The following is a 19,912-nucleotide window of genomic DNA, read 5'->3' on the forward strand; positions in this document are numbered from 1 at the left end:
TTAGTTTTAGTGTGTCCCCCATGGCTGTAAGGGAAGAAACTGCTCTCGCACTGCAATGCAGCAGCCCACATGTTCCACAAGAGCTGTAAGGCTGGCATGCACCCTCGCCGGCACGGTCCTCCACTCAGATGGGATAGCATCAGCCTGACGCTTCCATATGCAGACAAAGGAAGAGTCGAGAACTGACAGTGGGTGCTCGTGTTAATAACCAAACAAGTGCTAATTACCTGTAATTGCTGGCAGCAGGTCCCTTCCTCCAGGAGCAGGTAGCCAAGCAGACTGTGTCTGAAGGGCAGCAGGAAAGGTGGTCGTGCCATCCAAACAGGTGATCTTGCCCAAGCTATCACCGAGGCCTGGAGCTGGGCTGCAATAAGCCATGGGATCAGTGGGTGCCCATGCTAGTAAATAAGTACAGGTATGCCAGAGTCCATACTCAGCGTGGCCCCAGGCAGGGCTCTGCCATCCTCAGACAGGATGCCTCATCCTCTTGCCACAGACAGCAAGCTGCTCGCTGAAAGTTACTTGGGTTAAATTGGAGTGGGTATCCATGGATACTTGTCTGAAGAGAGACACTCCTTGCTTGAGTTCAAATAGATGGAGAATGGGTGACAGGAGTGTTGCACAAGGGGAGAAAATCCTACAGAGGATCACACTTCCAGAACGTTTGAGCTACACCACATTAGCAAGGGACAGGGGTAATTCCACAAGCGATGCCTACCAAGAAATCAGAGTGCTTTTGGCATTTTTCAACGCACTGCAGTTCTCTTCCCACAATGTTAAGAGCTCAATATTCCATTTCAGGACTAACTGTCCCTGCAAGTACAGCTTTTTGGATGAAAACAAGAGGCCGACTCCCCGGCGCGATGTACCATCCTACCCAAAGGTACCACGCAATGCTTCCTCTTCCCAGAATCCTACCACATGCTTGCCACCCTGACAAGTGCTGGTTTACAATGCATGTTTCCCTAGCCATCTACCTCCTAGTCATTCTAAACTCAGGGCCTGATCCAAAGTCCCTGGAAGCTGATGGAAAAAGCTGTCATTGCCTGCAGCGACTTAAAGTTGGATCCTCAGTAGTCTTTTAATACTTGAAAGCTCATTGGTGTTTGAAATGTTAATGAACATTTGCATTCAGCAACATTTAACGTTTTTCTGTCTAATTATATTTGTTTATTCTCTGTGCTCGTAGCAAACAATCAAAAATAGCCTATAATGTTGTACTCTAATTGAAAATAGGGCTGCTGCCTGTTTTCTCCTAATGGATTATTTTTTAATTTAAAAATTAATTTATGGAGATGCTTCACTTAGGGAAACAGAGATAAAATGCGACATTGGATTCTCTCCAGAATGATTCATTGTCCCTGTGAAAATAAGTTAATGTATTTGCTAGAGAAAACAGTAATGCTTGAAGAAGAATGTCTACTGGGCAAGTACCAGTACAAATCCTCAGTGATGAACGAGGCTGAAACCATGAAGCACACAGGATCTTTAGTCCTAGTACTGGCAGTCCTTGCCCACGGGAATTATTCAAAGCTACCAGCTTATGTCTGCTCAGTGCCCAGCTCACACCGAGACAGAACACCAGCTCACACTCGTGCAAATCGTAGTTTAACAGTGGGCATTTGCCTGCACACATCATAGCTGGCTGAGCCGCTCTGCAGTTCACGTGGTCCGGTGTGATGCCGGTGTAGGATATGGACACATATCCTGGCTTATTTGTCTTCAGGGCCTTAAAAATCAACAATTATAAGTTCTGCTGTTTATTCTTCTCTGCCTAACAAAAGTGACCACTAGGTCTCTGAAGCAGACATCAAGAGACTTGCATTTCTTTTAATTAACTTCTGCCCAAGTGGCTTGTGCTGCTGACACTAACACATGGTTTTGTAAAACGTATCAGTTCTAAAAGTTATTTCTTCCCTTGATAAGTATGTATAGCAGATCAACCTTTGACCTACTGCTATGATATTAGGATCTTGAATTAATAACAAGTGCAGCGAAGAGTTGTACCAGGTGCAGAGTAAACTGTTAGTCTGTGTTGTCCCTAGACCAAAGATCATAGGAGTTTTGGTTTCAGAAGTTTGGGTTCTGTTTGACTGATTTGCAAAATTTGTTATGCCTTGCCAAGTGCTGGATTTGTCCAATGTCACTTAGGCTAGGAAGTGATGAGTACACTGAAAGAAGATGTCTTCACAACACCGTTATCAAATAACAGATCTGTACTGCTAATTCACACATTTCTTGCAGAATGTCATATTAAATGTACATTATGTAGGCAAATGCAAAAATCATTGCCTTCTCAAGAAGGAAAATTAATCTTCAGTGTTAACCTTCTTTGGATTAAGTATCAACTGTTTGATGGCTCAGAAAATTTCATTCACCTGCTTAGTACAGTAAACCCAAACTAATTAGAGACAGCCATGGTAAATGAGCCAATTAAAGCTACAAGGTTTTAGTGTTCAGAAAGACTCTGATCAATGAAGTCTTGAAAATATGATTCAGTAGAGTGCAGATCTCCCCTGCTCTTTTAACCCCCCACATTAGTTTTTTTTCATTTTGTATACAAATCATAACGGGCCATTGAGCTTGATTTTGGTTTAAGCCTCTGAGCATAACAGTAAAAAATCACTTCAATCTTGCAGGCTGGCAACCTATTTGAAAACGTGGGCGTTCTTGAAAAAATACTCAAAATGAGAGTATAAATCATCTGAAAGTAAATATATCATACCCACCAGCTAATTTAACGCTATCAGCATAGACACTTCACACCATCCAGCCATGACTGGCTGCACTGAGTATCACTGATGCTCTGCAGGCAGCAGAACCAGTTTGGATCTGTGCCCTGCGTCCCTTATATCCCTTTGCTGGATATACCCACAACCTCATCCATAACACCTCCGTTCTCCTCTCTTTTCACCCAAACCCTCCACCTCCCCTCGCCCTAGGGATCTCCACCTATCAGCAGCCTGCCAGCGGATGCCGTGGCAGGCATCGAGCTGCCTGAGGGCTTCCTGCCCCCCACATGCGGGCATCCTGGTGTGACCATGAGCAGCCGGTGGGGAGGGAAAGAAGAGTTGGGCAGGCAGAGTTGCTCTGTCCTTGGGGAATATGGCTAAACCCCATGTGAATGGGACACCAGGAGGCCCAGGGACATGCCGATGGGAGGTCCCACGCCAGGGCAGGGGACCCTCACCGACTGCCTTTTTGTCTGCAGTACATGCTGTCCCAGGAGACCATAGAAGCGCTTCGGAAACCAACCTTTGACGTCTGGCTGTGGGAACCCAACGAGGTGAGGATGCTGTGTTGGCTGGGTTAGCACTCTTTCTGAGAACCAACAAGGTCAGAAAAGCCCTTTGAGATGGTCTCCAGGATTTTTCCCCTTTCTGCCCCTTAACCTCTATTTTGGTTTTCATTTTTTATTTTTATTTTTGTATCACACCAGAATGCAATAGTTTTCACCTGCAGTTGCCACATAGATTATGCTGATTATCATAACATGATCCCTCTCCATTTTTTCTTTAACCTCTTCCTAGTGATGTCCCACAACAACCAGCTCACTGTCATTACTGCCACATGAGTTCTCTCGAGCCGTTTTATCTGAACAGATCGATCCCTGGCAAAGTATATGCTTAAGCACATCCTCAGTAACTCTGCTGAAATCAATGAGACCGTGTGCTGCTGTGCGAAGCCAGGCAGAGGGTGCATGCATTGATTCACAGCCTTTGAAGCACGGGTTTTTCCGCGGTATATTCTGAAGGGGCTGCAAAGCTGCATGCACGGCCTGGTAATAGTTTCTTATTGCTGCTTCTTCTCATTTTTCTTACTGCTTTTAGTATTATTTGTTCATCACTTGTATTACAGAAGATTCTGGAAGGCCCGTGTGTAAATCTCTGCAGAAACATGAAGAAGGATATTTCTGTAATGGTCATCTTATAAGACAGATCAAGAGCAAATCTCACCTAGGAAACATGTCATGGGGGCAGGACTAAACTAGGGCCTCAGTGTTGGATTTTTCCCAAGGGAAGGATTGGCTAGTTCTAGCTGCACCCCCAGCAGCAATCACTTAATTACCTTCTCAATCAGACGTTGTGCATACAAGAGTCATTCTGGCTCAGCACCTGTAGATCAACATGACAAGGAAAAATACCCCATACCGCACCCGCAGGAACAGCATATGCCCTTCAGGATATTTCACCCGGCTGGTAGAACGACAGAAGGACTCAGATGATGCTAGGTCCATCTCCTGTTCTCAGAGGCAGGCAGAGCATCTCTTGTGCAGTCCGTGCCAAGCTGAGGCTGGCCCTCTGCAGCCAGTGCTCCCTCTCCAGCCTCTTTTCTCTGTAACACGGCCGGCCGTACAACTGCTCAGGCAAAATGGCTCACCCCCAGCTTTTGAATGGCTGTCAGGTCTTTACAGCAAGAGAGAATTACGACCTGCCAGGTGGACCATAACACTGTTGGCTCATTGTTGCTGTGACTATTAAGAAAGAATAGGGAGAGACAAAACCCATTATCCACGGATTCTTGTGTGCTGAGGCATAGTATTTGAGCACAGTAACTCATTCAGAGTACTAGGAAACACTATATGGTGGCATGAACGAGGCTAACAAGAGGGTGCGGACACTGGACATGCCCTGCTAGGAGAAATGCTGCTGAGAAATGAGATACCGCACAAGCCCTAGTGAGCCCAGCACTGTATGAGTTTATCTCGCTCTTTTAGGCTCTGGTTTATGTTTACCGAGAATTTATCAATTCTGTCAATGCTTGTTTAGCAATGAACATTTGCCCATGTGCTCAGTGTGGGGCTGGCAGGTTATAAACCGTAGTCTTCTGTAAGCAAATTAAAAACGTGCTCTGCAGCATCTCAGTAAACTGAGCTGTGCAGCAAGCTTGTGTTCTCTTTCTCAAATGTCCACTCACTTTCAAGCCATAGAAGAGCCCAATATTCAAGCTTTTGCTGTTGACCAAGAAAGCTAAAAATGAAAACTGAGATTCTTGTGTTCAGGGGCAGGAGTTTTGGGACTCAGAGTCACCCTGCCACTCACCCAAAGCTCTCTTGGCAACAGCTGGAGGGAGATAGGCTTCTCTGAGGGTAATTCAGCCCTTCTGGATCAAGTTTAATGCCCCTCAAACCTGTTCTGAAACTATTGCAAAACATATATTGTACCTCAGGGACTAGGACCAAGACAAGGTGGTCTACAGCAAAATGCTGTTCATGTGTTCTGAGCACAATTCAGCTCGTGACATTGTCCCTCAAGTCTTGCAGGAAAGTCTCTTTCTTCCTGTTCGGATTACTCAAAACCACCCTCTTGTTACTGCATGAACTATGGATATTCCCTGGATAAATATAAAGTTTCATTAGATTAAATCATTTTTCTGGAGAGTTTTTAAGAGCCTAAGTAACAGAAACCTAACTAAAAATGTCTCCAAGGCTATATTTGGGACATTACACTCATCACGTTGAAACCCCTGGATCAGTCTGCAGTCTAAAAACTGCATCTGCTAATATAATGGCTACATTTCATCCCCTGCAGATTTTGCCTTCAGAAATGGGAATGCAGATACATAAACTCCCAAACTCCTGGAAGTCTGTTCATTTCTGACTGGTAGCAGCTGTTAAGTGCCCAGGCACATCAGATTATCAATACCTTTCTTTTGCACTATTTTCAAACCCAGAAGATTACCGAGGAGTGGCAGTGCTAAACTATCTGCATCCCCCTTCCTAGCACAGAGCAGATGTTGTCCCAAAGGAGCAGCCTGCCTTTGCATTTCAGCCCTTGGGATTCATAATTAGAGTTTACACGAGTGGATGGTCACAAACCTGCTGCAATTTTGTAGGGTTGTAATGGGAGATCTTCTGTTAAACAAGAAATTTGAGTTAAGGTATTGGAATTAGGAACTCACAAGCAGTCATAAAAGATATTGGCACATATCTAGAACAAACATTTCTTTAAGGAACTCTTTTGCTGTCGTTTCTATACAGCTAGGACCTGATCCATTTCTGCACAGCCAGGGCCTTCGGAGTCAGTGGAAAAACTCCCACTGATTTCACTGAGTGTTAGAACATATCCCAGCTGAATTAGAAAAATGGCAGTACTTCTTTGTGAGAAGGGAATTGCTGTGATACCCATGAATCACAATTACGAAAGTGAGCTGGTGTGATTCAAAGCCCGGCACAAAACCTATGAAGTCAACAGCAATCTGTCTGCTTCAAAAAGCTTTCAGAACCTCTCTGTCTCCCCTCTTGCACTCTCTTTAATCATGCAATCTTTGAACATCTTTCTTTCATCTTAACAAGAGGGCTCTGCAATTATTCGATGCTTGCAAGGAGGAAATTCACTGTGCAATGTATCGTAAAGTGGTATTTACCAAGCCAATAACCTATCTGTTCCCGGCTGCAGATGCTGAGCTGTTTGGAACATATGTACCATGATCTTGGGTTGGTAAAAGACTTCAACATCAATCCTATCACATTAAAGAGGTGGTTGGTAAGTATTTCAAATTAATGATGTTTGCAATTTTTCAAATTCAAAAAACAATAAACAAAAGATTTAGTGATGGAATTAACTTGACTCACATGAGTAATCCCACTGAAAACAGTTCATCTACATAAATTCATAAAATTGAAGTACTTCAGCAAATGTTTGCTTTCTTGTGGTAATAAATGATTTTTTTTTAACTGTTTTACATTTGTTTGCTGAGCTCTCTGTTACCGAAAGCAGTTCATTTCTGATGAATGCTCTTGGTATCGGCCATAGATTTAGACGAGTGTCTTCAGATATGGCCAAAAAGAGCCAGCATGTGCAATATTCATTAGATGTCCTAAATCACAGGAGTGAAAGAGCAAGGCAGGAAGGAAAAGGAGTTGCTGAGAAGTTAAATCATTTTCTTTGCCTTGGTCTTCAATGTTGAGAATGTTGCAGAGATACAAGACACGATAAAGATGAAATTATACAGAAACTAAGATGTCTAAAGAAGAAACACTGGAGTACTTAAAAATCAAAAAGGTATCAGGCCCAAGGAAGAGAATAAGAAAGAATTTGATAAAAGGCTGAAGAATATATTGGCTATCTCAGAAAAAAAATCCTGTTCCTAGAGGACTGTAGAACAGTAACTATTTTACCCATTCTTTAAAAAGGATCTAGAGATAACCCTGAAGAATTATGGTTAGTAAAACTTACATCTCTACCTGACAAATTGAGTGAAATAATTAAAACCATCATGATAGGAAGTTCATTATACAGATGTTTCATATGATTCCTGTAGCGAAGAATTGTATCTCACTAATCTCTTCTAATTACTCGAAGAATATAGACAGTATAGAAGGATCTGTTTTACATGATGGATGTAGAGTCCCAGAAAGGGTGGGACAAATTCCAAAAGTTCAGAAGGTGTCTAGAAAATACAAAGCAAACCACAAAATTTCTCATATCACAAAGTACAGCAAGAGCAAAAAGCACCTGGGCACCATCGTACGCAGGGCAGTGACCGTCACTGCTCGGTGTGCTGATGCCGGCTGGAGCTAACGAGGCATTAGGCTGATCAGAGACTGGAATAAGGGATAAAATGGACTGATGTTACCATGTCTCGATAGAAGGCATGAGGCTTACCTGGAATTTATGCCTCGGACAGGTTAAGTCCCTTTAGAAACATGGTATGACTACATTAAAGGAGACAAAAAAATTGATAGAGCCCTAGGAAATCTCTCCCCAAAGAAGGCAGATGAAAAGCTCAGTATTGTTGACCTTAGAAGGCAGCTGAACAGAAGGGGTGGGATCAAACCCAGTATAATCAAGGCTAGCACAGAGTAGATAAAGGAGAAAATTTCCTCCTCCTGTCTCACAGCCTGAAAACATGGCAGGAAACAAGGTGATATGTCAACACACATCAACATGCCACCCACGTGCATTGCCGCAGGCAGCTTCCCGTTAGCTTGGATCTCCAAGTAATTTGTTAACCACTAGCATTTAAGACAGCCTTGCTTGAGCAAGGAGGGGAGTTTATTGGGCATTTTCTACATAGGTAAGACAGGATGAGATTTCCCGTCTTGAACACTAACATCACAGAAGGAAAAAATGATTAAAAAAACCCCCAAGATCTCTGCATCAAACTATGATATTTCCCCAGGCACAGTATGGGCACCAGCTTGAACTTAAGTGACTGAGAAAAAACCACCTCATGCATATGCTTGCTTACTTGCTCCCACATCCACTGGCTACAGAAATGTTTCGGAAAGGGGAGGAAAGGATGACTAATACAAGCCAGTCACTTCAGCCCTTCAGGACTCTGAGTCAGAAGTCCCCTGGGATGCTCTGGGCTCCACTGCTGGATATATACATTACATCCATGCAGCGTTGCACGGTGCCTGGCCATGACCACGGTGTCCATACGGAGGCTGCGAGATACTGCCCACCACCCAGGAGCCTGGCTGTCAACTGTATTGTGCCATTGTTTATTCATTCTAAAAGAATGTAATCTATTTCTAAAGTCCTTGCTGCAGAATAATCTGAACAGCATTTGCAATTAAGCCCCCAAATACTGAATAAGCATTGAAAACCCACAGTTCTCTTCACCTCATCCAGAGTTTTGAGGCTTCGCAGAAGTCAGGTCCCAGGCTGAAGGGTTTGCTCCTGATGGGAGTAAACCCTTGCAGTAAGTTCACTATTTAGCTGGAGAAGGGGACACACATTCCGTCCATGTCATTAATGCAGGCTCAGTAACTGAAGCATGTGCGCAAGGGCCCTCTAGGGTGCAGGCTGCAGAGGATTCAGCAGAAGGGGTCCCGCAGTGCTGCTAAAGCTTGGCTGTTTTGTGCAGGACAGGATACCGAAGACTATCCAGTTTCGAAACACCTTGGAAGGGTGACTGTTAACCCAGCTGTGCCAGCTCTACTCAGCTAGCCCAGCTGACAGCAGCAAGGACACGTGGAAGGAAAAGTTTTAGCTTGCATTTGTCTTGAGGGCACACAGCCAGGTTCTGTAGAAAGTTGAAACAAACAACGATCTGTCTTGTGTGTCTATATGGCTAAATCTTTCCCATGCTGGCTAGCATGGGATATCCACACAGGTATGCCAATGCATGTGCACTCGCATCTTTGCTTTGCCAGGCAACACATCCCGAAGTGCCACCTCTGAGCATTTGCAAAAGAAATAACAATTACATTTCAGCCTCGAAGATTTCAAAGCTGCAATTTGCATTCAGTGAGAGAGGGGAACGGGGGCGTACTTTGAGTTCTTTACACATCCCAAAGTCACCGTTTGACCACTGCATGGTTTGAAATAAAAATTCAGGGTGAGAGCCCAGAGTCCTCTCTCAAGACTGAGGTGCACTTGCAGCTGTGCTGGAAGGTCTACCCATTTCCAGTTGGTATGAGAGAGAAGGTGCTATGAGCTTTATCTGTAGACAAATTCTTGAAATCTCACATCCTCCCCCAGAAGGCAGAGTGTCAGAGGGCCTTGTGCTGCCACTCTGTCCTAGTAGAAAAGAATCCTGTGCTCCACAGGACTCCTGTAGGGATATACAGTGCTTCCAGGGAGGTTGGGATTCATATGTAATCGTGTGTTTATGAAGAAAGAGCTTTCCTGTCTCTGACTGCTTCATTCCCTCTCTCTGCAGCTGTGTATTCATGACAATTACAGAAACAACCCCTTTCATAATTTCCGGCACTGCTTCTGTGTGACCCAGATGATGTACAGCATGATCTCGCTCTGCAGCCTCCAGGTATGACCCCCCCACCCCAGCAGAGGCACATCAGGGGGCCACATGTCCATCCACTGAGCACCACGACACCTGTGCCACTTTTTTTGCCAAACAGGCCACCAGCTTGCTGGCAAGTGTCCAGCTTTGCAGTAGCTGCACTTGTTCAGTCGCTGGGGAGAGGAGAGGTGCTGTGTTTCCACCTCTGGCTGCCCGCTCAGCCATCCCAACCCAGACCTCAAGCACCTACAGAGTTTTCTGAAGCTGCTAGGAAGCTACCTTCTCCTCCTGGATATCCCCAGTTTGTACACTGAAGCCCTTTTGACACTCTGAAAACATCTATGAATCAGACCCAAGAACTCACTGAATGAGTCTGTGGGTATGGTCCTCATCTGTGATACAGAACGTTCCCGGAAGAGGTTTTCTCCAAATGTGTGCTTGCACCTGAGTGAGCCACTGCAAATAATGCCTTGGATGTACTGTATGCAAGATGAACATTCAGCCTGTACTTTGTCCAAAACTATAGGCATTGTTTATTTTCACTGACTGGATAACCTGTGTTTGTATATTCATTTCAATTCTGTACAAACTAGATTTTATTCAGTCAAAAACCCCCTTTCTTCTCTGTAGTTAATCATCCCTGTTATTGGCCTAAGTCTATTTTCTTGCCAGTAAGAGCATGAAGAAAAACTTGCTTTAATGGAAGTTCACCCTATTCAGAAGCTGTGGGAATGCAACACTTAATTTTTCTCACTCTTTTCATAACTTTAGTTAATGCAGAATGCAATGGCAACTAAGCTCTCTTCCAGCCCTCCCTTAACTCATCAGGATGCTCAAATGACTTGTAAGAGACTGTGCTAATATCCCAGTGCTTTTATATGATCTCTGCAGTAATAGCAAGTTTCAAGCAAATTGCCTCTTCCGAACCACTGTTACTTAATGCAACAAAGGCAAATCTGAGTCATTTTTACTGGAAGGGAAGGTAGAATTCTCTTTCTTGACTGAAGTAAATTTATCTATGGAAAAATACTTTATTTTGCTCAGATTTGCATTTCTCTAAAACGTAAATGTGGGTGGTTTTTTTTTTACTTCTTTTCACTTATGGAGGTAGGAGAAGTAGAAATCGTAACACTACATTAATGTTCTGTGGTTTTCAGGAGAAATTTTCCCAAACTGACATCTTGATTCTCATGACGGCAGCAGTATGCCATGACTTGGACCATCCAGGCTATAATAATACGTAAGTCTGTCTCTGGCTTTCTCTTTCCTTAGAATTTACTGGGAGGGTAATAGCAGCTGGCATTTTTGGGAGATCAGGTTTTCCCATTACAGTTTGAGCTGGCCGTGTCCTTCCCCCAAGGCCCTGCTGTTCACTCACACTTGGGCCAAGGCAGAGCTTCATGCAGAAAACTCAGGTCTGGGTTGGGGTTGCCAGCTGTCCTTGGCCCTGCAAGGAAAATACTTTTTCAGTTTTATATTTCGACACTTTCCCCCACTCCTGAGAAAACAAGGAAAAATGTTTTACAGCTGAGAGAGAAGGTATAAATTATTATAGCTCCATCGACTGAAATGGAATAATTACACTAAAATGCAAAGGGTGATTTAACTTACACATTATTTCATAATTATAAATCATGAAGTACATATTAATCTATTTATTATCATGTGAGGAAATTAAAATTGTTGACCCGTGGACACTTTTGTGTGCACATATGTGTTTGCGAAAAAGAGAGAGAATCTAATTTATTTCTAGCCATTCATTAAATAAGGGCAGCACCCAGTTCTGACTGAAATCAGTAAGAATCTGTCCGTTCACATTAGTGGGGGTTCAATGAAGCCCAGACATTTCCTCCTGTGTTTGTTCTGTGTCATTTTAAGCTACAGAGACTTGTTAAAATGGGGGGTGGAAGAATACCCTAGAGGGGAATACTGCTTAAGATACTATTAAAATAATATCTATCTTTTTTAAAAATCTGATTTAGTGTTAACAATCAAAACCCAAACTGTAGCTAATTGAATAAGTATTGAAAAGAATGTAAATAAAAGTAAGCAGCATGGTTTAGAGCAGCTGGTGTGTGTCTGCAGGAGCTCTCACTGTTTTTCTTCACATCAGCTATCAGATAAATGCACGAACTGAGCTCGCGGTACGCTACAATGACATCTCCCCACTGGAGAACCACCACTGCGCTGTGGCTTTTCAGATCATTTCCCAGCCAGAATACAACATTTTCTCCAACGTCGACCAGGACCAATTCAAAAAGATACGACAGGTATGAATGCTGCTCCCATCTGTGTCGTACAAACTGTTCCTGAAGATGTAAGCATGCACAGACCTCCCTGCTGTACAATGCGAGTGAATCATCCTCCCTCGAGGATAGGACTGAAAAAGCCCCTCATGCTGGAAGGATCCAAGAGGGATTCTTGGATAATTTCCACAACAGCACTCCCTGGAATGTCTTGCTGAGAAATAATGAGTACATCCTGACTATTAAAGCCTATGACATTTTGGGGGTAGATATTTATATTATTGAAGGAACCAACTAGCTCTAACTGGGAAAGGATTAAGCTCTCATGGCAGAAGTTTATGCTTTAAGAGAACATCATTGTATTAATTTTCAGAGGGGCTTAAAAATAGGAAAAGATTTACAACAGCAGAGCGCTCGTACTGTAGGAAGAGGCTCTGGTGGACTGGGAATCATCAGTTGTCTCTGAGACAGTGAACAATGCTACGATTCCCGTTAGAGCACTAAGGGCCAAAACTCAGTCTTAGTTTCCATGTTACACCTTCCTTACACACCAAATAAAAATGCAGAAGGGCTCAGATACCTGGAGATACCTGGTTGGAGTTCCTGATTCTGCCAGTGCATGGGAAGCAGGTGCAAAATGGGCAGATCTGCATGAAAACCTGCAACTTTAAATCAACCATAGGTTTTCCCATCATAAACTCTGCCTGGCAGGAAGATACAGAGCTCCTAACACATTGGCTGTGTCTGGGTCTTTCAAAGCCCTTAATCCAAGGAGGATGCGCACAGAGGACATTCACATGTACTGATTTTTGTCTCTTCTTAGGGCTACTACGAGCCAGCAGCAAAACCTACAGTGCTTTTCCCCAGGAGCCAAAAGCAGATCTTGGCAAACAGAGTGTGGCTTTTAACATCCTGTTGTATAGTTTGTTTTTCCACAAGTAGTCAATCGGAAAGGAAAAAAACACATTGCATTGGCTCTGGAATATCACACCAGTGTTACAGAGCGATCCAACCATGACATTCATATACCATGAACGCTTTATAACCCTCTTCCGGTTTTCTTAGCAGTTTCAAGTCAGAAACTTCCCCTTTCAGTATTAACAATGTAACGCATCTGAGGCATTTGTATGTAAGAAAGACCCTACTTTGCTCTGCAATAGTACACTTTGCAAAGAATACCAAGTTAATATGTGAACACGTTTTCTTTGCTAGGGGATAATTACGTTAATCCTGGCTACAGACATGGCGAGACATGGAGAAATACTGGACTCTTTCAAGGAAAAAATGGAAAATTTTGATTACTCAAATGAAGAACACATGACCTGTGTAAGGAGGTTTTGTGGATTATTATTTTTCTGTGCATAGTGTGCAAGCTTGTAGATTAACATTTGTTTGTTTAAAAAACAAGATTCAATCTACATTATCAAAAAGCAATCTTTCCTACATCCTCTGCCACGCCAAAAAGAATTATAGTTTGGAAGTGCTCTACAAGAAATGGATTATTCCAGCTTTAGAAATCCTAGAGTCCCATCAGGAAGAAAATATATTTACTCTGTCCGGTCAGAAAATGTTTTTGTCTATTACTGTGGGGCAAAAAGTATCCACAAGAGTACAAACTCTAGTCTCCTCTACTTCCCAGTCCAGTCATCTTTGACATCCAGGGAAGTGTTTCCCAGCTGCCTCCGAGCGCTCCATAAACAACTTCATGGTCATTTGTGGCTGAATCTCTTCATGCAGCAGATAAGCACACATCCCGCTGTGGCACATCCCAGTGCTAGAGACAGGGAAACCAAGGCAGAAAGGGGATTAATTATTTACACAGAGTAACTCAGATCATTTAAGACCTCTAAACCGTCCCTTCTGTTTGAAAACATGGCATCCCACTGCATTGTGAAGACACAGGTTCTGGATAGGGGAAAACAGGCTGGCATTAAGACTACAGTATTAAAGTATTATCCTCTTTCAGCTGAAGATGGTACTGATAAAATGCTGTGATATCTCCAATGAAGTCCGCCCAATGGAAGTAGCGGAGCCCTGGGTAGATTGCCTACTAGAGGAGTATTTTATGCAGGTAAGAATGAGGGAGAGACGCAGTTGCACAAGTTGCTGCTCTTCCTAAATTCCCCCCTCAGCTACAGGTGCTCTGCTGTCTGACAGTCCAGTCTAGCTCTAGGATGGAAAGGCTTCTTTTACAGAAAGCTGGAGAAGGATGACTGGAGAACCTCTGTAAAGTGGTTGCCTTGCAAGTTCAGTTGACATATAAATGATTTTTGAGCCAAAAGGGCAAGGCAGCTGGCTGCAATTTGTGGACAAAAGGCAAAGGCAACCTAGAAATCCTAATGCTGGCAGACTGAAGCTTGTTCTCTGTAAAGTGGTTGCCTTGCAAGTTCAGTTGACATATAAATGATTTTTGAGCCAAAAGGGCAAGAACAGTGACAAGAGAAAGGTGTCAAGTAAATTATCTTAAATTATCTCAAATTATCACATACGAACTAGCATAGATAATTTTCACTGCACATGAACACTCCCCTGAAGAGAAAGCAGGAGACTTGCTGAGGTGTGCAAAGTCAGACTTTAAGCTCCATGAACCATTGCTCCTCACTGGATTCCTAACTGAACACACCTTCTGATTGCTTAAAAAAGGACCCCTGGAAAAGCAGCCCTCAGCTGCCTCCAGCACATGGGTTCCTGAGCAGAGCATGTGCTGCAGCAGTGGGATCTCAAGCGACACACAGCTGCAGGGCTCCGAGGAGGCGATGCCAGAGCCGCCTTGTGTGTTTTGTCTACACTTTGACAGGGTGCATGCCAAGGAGGGCTTCTCACAAGAGACAGGCATCTCGGATGATGTGTCAGGAACACTTCTAGCTCACTGCATCTGAAGCTTTTTACTCAAAACCACAGTATCCATGTGCCTTAGTGTTTTGGCCATCCAGCAAAAGCACTATGTGCCACGAGACCCAGTAATTCATAGAACCATAGAATCATTCATAGAATTATAGAATTGAGAGACAAAGTCTGCTATGAGGTATCTTTTTCACACACACAGTCTGTGACATCCTCGTGCATGAACCCACATCGAAGCGGTGAGTTATGTGGTCAAGTAGGCAGCTGGGCAAATTCACTGTAGCCAGTGGAGCTATTCTCCATTGACCTAGCTAGCCAGAACTGGTTTTAATCATTAGTAAAGAAGAACATGCAATTTCTGGTTGAATATCTGAAAATAATCACCTCTCTGGAGAATGATGAGGAAATCAAAATCCTATTCCTTCTCTTCCAGAGCAGCAAGAGCCATTACCACCTCTCTGAATGCTCAGAAATATTTTACCTCACAAGTCCCATGGGGGTGCAGAGGGAAACAGGTGGCCTCGTTGCCCTGTAATCCTGGAGGGGATCACTTTCATGTCAGTGCCGTGCAGGAGTAACTGAGCAGAGCTCTCATTACTCAGATGCTTGCTCTCAACAAAGCAGGATATGCTGGCCCAAGGGAAGCCTAAAGCTATTCTGTGCTGTCTTCAGACACCACTGAGATCTGTATCTGAAGGTTACTGCTCTGTAGCTAGTGATCTGCTTGGTACATTACCCTCCTCACGGGCTTCTAGCCAAGAATAATATTTGTTAACCCTGGACTTGTTCCAGAGCGACCGAGAAAAATCTGAGGGGCTTCCAGTGGCACCGTTCATGGACCGCGATAAAGTGACCAAGCCGACAGCACAGATTGGCTTCCTCAAGTTCGTCCTCATCCCCATGTTTGAAACAGTAACGAAGGTAAGTCACCCAAGGCCAGGAGCAGGAGCGGAGCCGTGCAGGGCTGCAGCGTTTGCTCTGACAGCGTTCAGTTAGACAGGGAAATGGGGATGTTCAGCTCACACCCTGCCTTTCACCCCATTTCTAGCACGTGCGAGTTAACGAATACGACGGGAAATGCTGATATTCTCTCTCTTGCTTTCACCTAGCTATTCCCAGAAGTGGAGGAGGTGATGCTCCAGCCCCTTTGGGAATCCAGGGACCGCTATGAGGAATTAAAACAGATAGATGATGCTATGAAAGAAGTAAGCTCTAAATATCTCTTTGATAATTACGAATTAATAAGTCCAACATTTTAATTTAACAGCAGTTTAATTTCGAAAAAGTAGGAATGCTTATGGCATAATCATGAGAAAAACATTCATTACGCCTGGGTGGAGAAAGGCGTGTACCGTGAGCAGTAAGCACGCACAAGAGCATGCCCTCGCACAGCTGACCAGGCACTACACAAGTATGGCCGTGGGAAGGGAGCTGCTTGCAAGAGAGGGACAAAACCCGGAGATAACTGCTTGAGGGGAGAGTGTTAGCAAACACCTCTTCCTGGAGGGAGCTGCCTTCCCCTGGGAAGGAGTTAGCTCAGGCTAGATTGCAGCAAAATGTCCTGGGATAGGGCAGTTTGAGGCACTGCACCACCAATGCGTAAGTTTATTTTCTGGGAAGAAACTTCCACTCACATGTCTATCATGAAGGATGTGCTTGAAATTTTATGAGGGGCTACTCTCTAACACACAGCACCCAGTAGGATTAAACACACAACCAGTGAAACCATTTTATGGCCCAGGCTGAGCAAGGACTTCCATTTCCAGAGCATCTCTCGTTTTCACATGTAAGGCTTAAGGGAGGTGGGATATACGTGTGACCACATTTGCTGTCTCCAGCCCCGTCCGTGTTGCCTCAAGAGCCTGGCTCGCCTTCCTTGCACACTTTCCTTGCACGCCTCAGGAGCGGGCCTGCATGCCTCCCTTGCACACCTCTGCCAGTGCTGCTTTCTCCTGCCGAGGCAGACAACAAAACCAGCCTGAATGGCATTGCAGTCCAGGGGTTTTCTGAGATGAACAAATATATCGCGTAGACAGGGTATTATCAGTCACTCTGTCATTAAAATAAATTGGGAAGCGCCCTGGTGCACTCATTACGCTGATATTGTTTGGTCTGTGGGATATGAACGTTCATTCACTTGATCATCCGTGGCTGGATGAGGGGAATAGGAGCCTTCTGGTGTAGCTCCCACCTCCTCCCAAGTGCTTTGGAGGAAAAGCCCTTCAGCAGCACCAATCCCAAGGCTGGTTAATCAAAGAGCACATGCTTTGACAGCACTAGGTTATAAAGCAGAAGAAAGTCTTCTAGGCGTTCTTCAGTTTAGAGCAGAGCATTCCTCAAAGGAGGGAGGAACTCCTCAAATATGACTGCCAGACTTTCTGAGTCCTATTCATCTTTCAAGTTGAGCTTCTGGCGTACAGAAGCTGTCACAACAAAAATTGTATACAAACTGATGGAGCTTTAATTATGGCGTATTGGCACAGGAGGTCGTAGAACAACAGGAACGGCCTGAAGTCAGAAATGTCTTGAAACAAGAGGAGTTAATAATCCTAGAGCCTAGCACGGCAGATGACAAGAAACATCGAATGCTGTTTGCTCAGGACATACATCCAGAACTGTTTGGATTAAACAGTGCCTATGATATACCACGCTGCTGCCTGTTATTTCCCAAGAAATGTTGCACTTGCCTTGTGGAGAGGCAAGTGTTTGACTCGCGGCGGCAGTGGAAAGCAACACTGTGTGAATCAGGGGTATTAATCCTGTCTTGCTCTTCGTTTCAGTTGCAGAAAAAGAAAAGTGAAAGTCTGACCACCGGCCGTACCGAAAAGTGAGATGAAAAAGACTTTGTGCAAAACATAAACCCTAAGGTTATTTTGGTTTTGAGAAATACTGTATTTGCCGAACAGACGCGGTGGCTACATCAAAATCCAACTGGGACCACGTTCACGGAGAGGTGGCCAGCACGGGTGCCCTGCCTGCCCGTCCGCCTGCCTGGGCGCCTTGTCTACAGCCTACAGCCTGCTCGCGCAGGCGCTGCCGCCGTTGGGCTCCCTTCACTCCAGCACGCCCACCACAGCCCCCCGGCAGGACTTCCCTGCGGACGTCGCGCAGGTTGCAGCACGGCTCGAATCTTCAGCAGATTGGCCTGTTTGGTGACCACACTGACCACAGACTGTGGAGACAAAGTGGAGTTCAGCTAAGGAGTCTCTTCTGGAAACTGAGCCACTGGCTTCCAAAAACGAAAGAAAAAGTTGCTTATTCAAGATATTATATATACGTGTACAGCAGTATGCTACTTACAGCATAGCTTAACAGATGCTTCTATTCTGACAGGGGTCCTGGCATATATTTTTGTTTGCCTGGGAGGCCCTAATGACACCGTTCTCTCTATTACTCTCTGAATTTTGTAGTGTTCACAGTACATGCAGAATCCCAGCGTAGTGGATGCAAAATTTTTTTTGTTTTCTACACTAGAAGAAATCAGAAGAAACCTTAGTGAGTTTGCAGGTTTGCTTTGTGGCCTGATACAGCTCAATGTGACGGGACCATTCAGCACGAGCAAAGAAGGGAGCACAAAGCTGAAACCACTGTGCAAGCATATTTTTATCCTTGTGGATGCAAAAAGCAACAAGAAAAACCTTCAGAGATGTACAGATTTTTTTTTTTTTTACTTTTAAACTGATCTGCTAAATAATATATTCTTCTACAGAAATGGGTGTTGTACTTGTTTCTTTTGCGTATGCGTTCGCTGAGAACTGCCTCCGTTCCTAAAGATGAATGTTTTCATAACGAACACAAGGTAAGGGCTGTGAAGGAGAGGAGAGGGTCAGTTCTCCTGAGGAGGAGAAGCCTCAGAAACGATTTGGTACACGGTGCATCATAAGCGCAGTACCAAAGAAGCTTCACTTCCCTTGATGACTTCATAAAGGCTGGGTGCCAAGCTAGAGTATCACTTTAGCCTCTGCTAAATCCAATGCGTTGTCTTGGCTTGTTTTTCAAAAAGAGATGAGCAGGTGGGGGCCAATCTTCTCCCTTCCCCCCACCATGACCCAGGAAATACCTCAGCTCAGCCTCTCTGGCAGGTGACTAGTGCCAAGCTCACCACTGAACAGCAAACCCTGCCTCCTGCTCTGGAAATTGAGATTTATTGTCCTCTTGTTTCTGCATTCTGAGCTTAACTCTTGTTTCCCTCCCAGTGCCGTTTCCCATAGAATCATGGAATTGTTTTGTTTGAAAAAGACCTTTAAGATCATGTTTGGTCTCTTTCTTTTGCACAAAACTGTACTACTTCAGCTACTCTCTAATCTTGCAGGGGGATTGGCAGTACCTTGGAACATCCATTCCTCTACCCTATTCCAGATTGCACGTTTCCAGACACCCAGGACAGGCCCACAGCTAGTTCTCCTTGGCAGTGCCTCTTTTCTACCCAAGCTTCCTTCTCCTCTAAATAAATGGCTTTTTAGGTGGTTTGGGCTTTTTGCTGCAAACTGGGAAAGGGTCTGACCCCCGGATTTGAACAGTCCTGGGGGACCCCAAGGGAGATGGGAAGATCCAAGAGCAGGGTCACCTCCAAGTTACAGACATCTTCATGAATGGAGGAACTAAATCCTGATTTTGATTAACCTCAGACTTCCAACACTTGAAAGTTGGATCTGAGTTATGTGGTTTGGGCCTTTTTTCTGTACTAAATCTTATAATCCAAAGTACATTGTGACCCAGATTGTTCTGCTGTGGAATTCTTCACTTCTTTTTCACGAGTAAATCAAATTTACCATCTCCATTCAAGTGGATTTCCGTCACAAATCAGCTGTGCAGGAGCTATAAACAGTTGCTTGGGATATGCCAAGTCCTGCACGGAGCTGGTTACATTAAATGAAAAAACCTGCTGCGGGAGCTTGACTGCACCGTTCTCCCACTAAAACTGTTTTAGTTCCTGATAGGAAGATTGGTTTCAGCTGGAAGGATTTTCCCTAACTGTAAACCCTAATCCAACACGTATCCATGCATGCGCTTAACTCCCACGAGCCGAGTTGTGGGCCCTGGCGCACAGCAGCCAATTGCGCAGCGCAGGCTCACTCCCCTTCTCTGACTGCGGTGCGTGGGATTTTGAGAATCAATGGCCCTTGGTG

The 19,912-nt window shown here is 44.4% G+C and overlaps 1 protein-coding gene across 4 annotated transcripts in view; it reads left to right on the plus strand.

Annotated features, from left to right (window-relative positions):
* The window catches only part of PDE9A (phosphodiesterase 9A), a 48,650-nt gene extending 31,036 nt beyond the window's left edge, over positions 1-17,614 (plus strand). For all 4 annotated transcript variants that reach the window (XM_010154864.1, XM_010154865.1, XM_010154866.1 and 1 more), the window contains 11 exons: positions 802-883; positions 3,212-3,286; positions 6,399-6,485; positions 9,613-9,717; positions 10,851-10,933; positions 11,807-11,963; positions 13,152-13,265; positions 13,906-14,010; positions 15,576-15,704; positions 15,893-15,988; positions 17,564-17,614. In XM_010154864.1, coding sequence (XP_010153166.1) covers positions 802-883; positions 3,212-3,286; positions 6,399-6,485; positions 9,613-9,717; positions 10,851-10,933; positions 11,807-11,963; positions 13,152-13,265; positions 13,906-14,010; positions 15,576-15,704; positions 15,893-15,988; positions 17,564-17,614 — 1,084 coding nt within the window. The remainder of the gene's footprint in view (positions 1-801; positions 884-3,211; positions 3,287-6,398; positions 6,486-9,612; positions 9,718-10,850; positions 10,934-11,806; positions 11,964-13,151; positions 13,266-13,905; positions 14,011-15,575; positions 15,705-15,892; positions 15,989-17,563) is intronic.
* Positions 17,615-19,912: the final 2,298 nt, after the last annotated feature.

The sequence above is a fragment of the Eurypyga helias genome, unplaced genomic scaffold, assembly GCF_000690775.1.
Source record: "Eurypyga helias isolate BGI_N326 unplaced genomic scaffold, ASM69077v1 scaffold14887, whole genome shotgun sequence".
Lineage (NCBI taxonomy): Eukaryota > Metazoa > Chordata > Aves > Eurypygiformes > Eurypygidae > Eurypyga > Eurypyga helias.